Consider the following 5,641-nt stretch of genomic DNA (forward strand, 5'->3'; position numbering starts at 1 on the left):
ATATCTTCATGATGAGTTGTCCCTTTTATCATTATGAAATGAACCTCTTTATCTTTGTTCTACTCTTTGTCTTTAAGTCTATTTTTTTTTTTTAATACTTAAAAATATGGAACGCTTCACGAATTTGCGTGTCATCCTTGCGCAGGGGCCATGCTAATCTTCTCTGTATCGTTCCAGTTTTAGTATATGTGCTGCCGAAGCGAGCACTAAAAATGTTTTAATTCAGTGCAATCCTGTGCCCAGAATGCTGTGTGACCGCAGACGTCGAGAGGAGCTTAGAGACGCTCGTGCGGCTGCTGCGCCGGCACATACAGCGCTGGAGAGATGCTTCCGTGTCCGCAGCAGCGTCCGGTCCTTTCCTTCTTACAGATGAGGTACCTGAGCCCCTGGCACGTTCCAGAATGGGCAGAAACAAGCAGGCTGCATCCTGAGGCACCCGCTTCGAAGATACCTCTCCTCGAAGGCGCCACTGGCCAGGTGAGCAGAGAGGGAGGATGATGGGGAGGGGGCCCACACCCCTCGAGACAGGTGGGCACCCTGGGGGGCTCCAAGATCAGCGTTACCTGATCTTCTGAATGCGACAGTCCTTCCCGCTCAGCACACTGCCCAGCAAGTCCATCACGGGGTCCTGGAACTGGTTGGCATCCAGCCTGGCAAAGGGGAGCAGTGACAGTGAGTGTGGTCCTGCCACCCAAAGGCAGGGGGAGAGGCCCCCTCCGCCTCTCTCCAGCCCACCCCAGCACCCTCACCGCAGCTTGGGGATCGCTCCGCACACCCGTGTGCTTGGACCATTCTATCAGAGGAGACGAGAGGCGGGGTGCCCGTGAGCCCTGTGGTTCCTGTCCCATAGGCGTCTTTTCTGCTGGCTGTTGTCCCAGCAACCCGCATGCCGAGTGCCTCTGCGGGACACCGTTTGCAAGCTCTCCCACTTCTGAGGGCCCCCAAGCTGCTCTGATTCCTGAGGACGCTCAGCCCACGTCCTGGCCTGCCCGCTTGCTGAGGTGCAGGGCAGTGGACGGAGGACGGCTGAGGGCAGAGTCAGCTTCCATCAGTCGGGATGGGTTGGGGGTGCCAGGAATTAGATTGTGTCCCCCAGACAGATATGGTGAAGTCCTGACTCCCAGTGCCTCAAGCATGTGGCCTTAATTGGAAAGAGGGTCGCTGCAGATGTAATTATTTAAGAAAAGGTCACATGGGAGTAGAGCGGGCCTGAAATCCGGTGTGATGGTGTCCTTTTAAGAGAGGACAGGTCTGTCTGAAGACAGACACACAGGGACAAGACGGCATGTGACACAGAGGCAGGGAATGGAGCAGTGCTGCCACAGCACCAGAGCTAGAGGCAAGGAAGGACTGTCCCCTGCAGGTTTCAGAGGGAGTGCGGCCCCGCTGATACCTTCATCTCAGACTTCCAGCCTCCACAATTGCGAGAGAACAAATTTTTGTTGTTTGAAGCCACTGAATTTGTGGTCCTTTGTCACGGCAGCCCCAGGAGGCAGACAGAGAGGGGCGTGGTGAAGTGGGGGAACATCCAGGTCCTTCTCTCTCCTCTGCCCCCTGCATCCCCCCAACCCACGCCGGCACCCACCTGAGGCTCTGGCAGTACAGCAGCTGGGGCAGCAGGCTCTGGAGGACGCCCTGGCTGAGGCAGAGGGACGGGTTGGCCTCCTGGGCACAGGCATCAGACACTTGCAGGAGGTAGGCCAGGGCGGCCCGGTGCAAAGGGCCGGTCAGCCCAGCCAGGGCCCCGCTCTCCATGGCCTCCTGCACACTGTGGGCCAGCTCCGTGTGCTGCAGCTCATGCAGGCAGTGCAGGATGTTGACCGCCCGGGCACAGACCACGGCGTCGGGGCGCAGGCAGCCCTGCAGCAGCTCGGCCACCTGGGCCCGGTAGCCCTGGTGCTCGCCTGGGGCCAGCAGGGAGCTGGCTAGCAGGGCGTTGACCCTGGGAGACAAGAGGCCTGAGAGGAAGCGCAGGAACACGTCCAGCCTCCCGTCCTCAGCCTGCATGGCCCGCTGGGCCGCGCTCCTGAAATGCGTGAGGAAGCCCAGCCTGGGCCAAGACACGCCGCTCTCGGTGAAGAGGTCGAAGATGGCCTTCTTGGATGCGCCATAGTAATACACGGCCGCCACAAACTCCTGCAGGGACAGGTGTGTGAAGCAGTAGGCGGCCGAAGAGGCCAGCGTCTCCTCCCGCTGCAGGAAGCAGCTGCACGGGGCCCCCTGCAGCAGAGCGAGGTCCACACCCAATGCCTTCATGTCCTGCTCGTAAAACACATACTTCTTCTTGACCAGCCCGTGGAAGGCCAGCCGGCCCAGCGTTCCCACCATCTTGCGGCCGCCATGGGCCACCTGCTCAATCCGAGGGCTCGCCTTGCCCTTCTCCTGTCCCTCCCCGCTGAGGGCCATCCTCAAGTACCAAGAGTACAGCTCACACAGGGTCCTGGGAGGCCACAGCTCTGCATCCCGGGGCCCCGGCCTGTTGCGGCACAAGTAGCCCAGCGCCGACCCCACGAGCCTGCAGAAGGCTGGGACGGTGCACATCAGGTATAGGGCCCTGTCGGCCCGCACCTGGCTCAGGACCCAGCCTGAGACGGTCTGGTCCTCGGGAAACATCTGCTCCAAACACAGTCTGATCTCCTCCTCGTTAAAGCCCCGGATCTCAGTCATCCGGTCCACCAGGCCCCCCGGGATCTGGCCAGCCGCGCTGGGACGGGAGGTGATCCAGACGGAAACTTCCGGGAAGAGGTTGCCACGGATGATGTTGGTGATCAGGTGGTCCACCTGGATCTCCCTCCTGGGGTCTGTGCAGGCCACAGTGTTGGAGAAGTCCAGGGGCGTCTTACACTCGTCCAAGCCGTCCAGGATCAGGAGGACCCTGGAGGGGGCTGCCAGCGCCAGGCTGGGCTCCCCAACGTGCGGGAAGGCGGAGCGGATGAGCCTGTCTGCACACAGCTTCTCGTGGGTGTTGAGATCCCGGAAGGTCAAAGGCAACACCAGGGAGAAGTCCTTGCTGACCTGCCCTCGAGCCCAGAGACGGACAAAGTGTCTCACCAGGGTGGTCTTGCCCATGCCGGCCATCCCGATGGTGATGGAGACTCGGGGCGGGATGGACACCCGGGAGAGTGGCAGGAAGAGCCTGTCCAGGGCAATGGCCCTGGCAGGGCGCCAGCGCCCACGGGTGGCCTCCACCTGTGTGAAGTCATGCTCCCTCAGCTGCAGGTCAGTGAGGCCCTCCACCAGCAGAAGGGTGGGAAGCCCGGGCGAGACACTGCTCAGCTCCCGGCTGCCTCCTGCCCTGCTCAGCAGGGCTTCTCGGTGCCTCTGTATCCTTGAGTCTGCAGGACAGAGGCCAGAGGGGAGGGTGGGGTCAGCGAAGGGTGGAGGGGAGAGGGCCCAGGTAGACCCCTCCGTGGCTTCCCAAGCGGGTCCTACCGTTGCCGTGGGGCCCCAACGGAGAGTCAGGCATCTTGTCAGGGGTCTGCGGGGCCTGAGAGCCCTGACCGCCCTTCCCGGCTAGCAGGTCCATGAGGGCTTTCACCTGCTCGGCTGGGGAGCCGGTGCCATGGCCCTGGCCAGCCTCCCCACCCGTCCGCACCTCCTGCTTCCTCATGGAGTCTGGGATCACTGCCAGGAGCTGTGAAGAGAGGGCCCGACTCTGCTGTCTGCTGCCCCTACTCAGTGACCTGGGATGGGTGAGTGAACCCTCAGGAATGGGGCCAGGGAACCTCCCCTTCCACCTTCCCCAGCCTGCAGGTGGCCCACTGGCCTGGCCTCCGAGAAGGGGCTGGAAGGGCCGTTTGTTTCCAGATGGTGAAACAGTCACAAGGAGGCAGGGGCCAAGTGAATAGTAACTGGGGCTCTGGGCTCACACCCTGGCCCTGTCACTTACCAGCTGGGTGATCCTGGGCAGGCTGTGTCACCGGTCTGCACTCTGGTGTCCTCATTTGTGACCTGGAAATGGTGATGAGGTTACAAGTAGATTCGCTCAAAAGGAGGGAGGAACAAAAGAAGCTAGTCTGGGAGACTACATCACACGATTCCTACTAACATTCTGGAAAAGGCAAAAGTATGGAGACGTAGAGCCAGTAACGAGGTCAGGGGTGGGGTGGAGGGGCTAGGGGTGGAGACAGAGCATCCTTAGGGGAGTGACACTGCTCTGTGGCATACTCTAATGGTGGATAGGCATCATTATGTGCTTGTCCAAACCCATAGAATGTTCAGCTCCAAGAGTGAACCCGAGTGTAAACCCTGGACTTTGGGTGATAGTGAAGTGTCACTATAGGTGTCACTATAGGTTTCTTGATTGTAACAAACGGACTACTTGGTGGGGGATGTTGATAGTGGTGGAGTTTGGAGGGGCACAGGCAGAGGGTATAAGGGAAATCTCTGTACTTTCACATCAATTTTTCTGTAATCCTAAAATTCCTCTGAAAAGTAAAGTTTATGAATCAGAAAAGAACAGAAAGGAGGAGAAGTTGAAAGGGAGACAAAGCTACTTCTCAGAGCAGCTGCACTGCTCCTTTTCGTACTGTTTTCCTGGGGTCTCCCAGGAGTGCAGGGGCTCCCAGCCCACAGGCAGTTCTGTTTGCTGCTGGGGATGGTGGCACAGATGCTAAGAGGCCAAGCCACACTCCAGGCCCACCCATTCACATTCCTTTGCCTCCTTGTTGCGAAGACCGGTCATCCCCCTCTGCGACCCTCCTGTAGCCAAGGTGGACATGGAGGACCCCACGCACACCCCCACCTCCTCACCAGGTGTATAGGCCACAGCGGCCCCTCCAGAAGGGCCCCAGGAATTGGGTGGGGACCGGTCATTTGTCATCCACGGTTCTGGGAGAGAACACACGATGTGTAGCCAGGAGAGATCACAGCCCACTGTTGCTGACAGCAGCCCTGCATTCAAAAATGACCCCAGATGTTGTCACTGCACAGAGAAAAAGATCAGACGCATACCATCCAGCCCTTCAGTTCTCTGGTACTCAGTGTTTAGCTTAAGAAGAGTTCACTGGCTATAGCCCCAAGGATTCAGTAGACTCTCTGACCCTGGATTTGCACTGGGGATCCTGGAATCTTAGGTTGAACCTTTTTTTTCCTGAGACGAGGTCTTGGTCTGCTGCCCAGGCTGGAGTACAGTGGCACCATCACAGCTCATTGCAACCTTGAACTCCTGGGTTCAAGCAATCCTCCTGCCTCAGCCTCCCAAGTACCTAGGATTATAGGGATGTGCTACCATGCTTGGCTAATTTTTAAAATTTTTTTGTAGAGATAGGGTCTTGCTATGTTGCCTAGGCTAGGCTTGAACTCCTGGCTTCAAGTGATCCTCCCGCCTTGGCCTCTCAAAGTGCTAGGATTATAGGCATGAGCCACCGTGCACTGCCTGGGTGAACATTTTTACTTGGAAAATGCTAAAAGAAGCTTAGCAATAAGTAAAATAGCATTTTTCAGCCATTTGATTCATAGTAATGTTGAAGAGGTAGGGAGAGCAATGAAGTCAAAGTAGACGGTATCTACACCAGCAGAGCTAATCTGGGAACGTTAGCGCCAGGCCGGGGCAAGGCCACTCCTATTACACTGCTTTGGAGTCCTTGGCTCTTCTCACTCCGTTATTTTTCTAAATGTCAAAACCAGGGGAAAACAGATA

At 57.9% G+C, this 5,641-nt stretch overlaps 1 protein-coding gene across 4 annotated transcripts in view; it reads right to left on the minus strand.

Moving 5' to 3' along the window:
* The window catches only part of NLRC3 (NLR family, CARD domain containing 3), a 19,806-nt gene extending 15,006 nt beyond the window's left edge, over positions 1-4,800 (minus strand). For all 4 annotated transcript variants that reach the window (XM_012647591.1, XM_012647590.1, XM_012647589.1 and 1 more), the window contains exons 1-5: positions 4,753-4,800; positions 3,890-3,951; positions 3,433-3,634; positions 1,586-3,335; positions 564-650 (exon numbers count right to left, since the gene is read on the minus strand). In XM_012647591.1, coding sequence (XP_012503045.1) covers positions 564-650; positions 1,586-3,335; positions 3,433-3,610 — 2,015 coding nt within the window. In that variant the 5' untranslated portion in view covers positions 3,611-3,634; positions 3,890-3,951; positions 4,753-4,800. The remainder of the gene's footprint in view (positions 1-563; positions 651-1,585; positions 3,336-3,432; positions 3,635-3,889; positions 3,952-4,752) is intronic.
* Positions 4,801-5,641: the final 841 nt, after the last annotated feature.

The sequence above is a fragment of the Propithecus coquereli genome, unplaced genomic scaffold (genome assembly GCF_000956105.1).
Source record: "Propithecus coquereli isolate 6110/MARCELLA unplaced genomic scaffold, Pcoq_1.0 Scaffold27, whole genome shotgun sequence".
Classification (NCBI taxonomy): domain Eukaryota; kingdom Metazoa; phylum Chordata; class Mammalia; order Primates; family Indriidae; genus Propithecus; species Propithecus coquereli.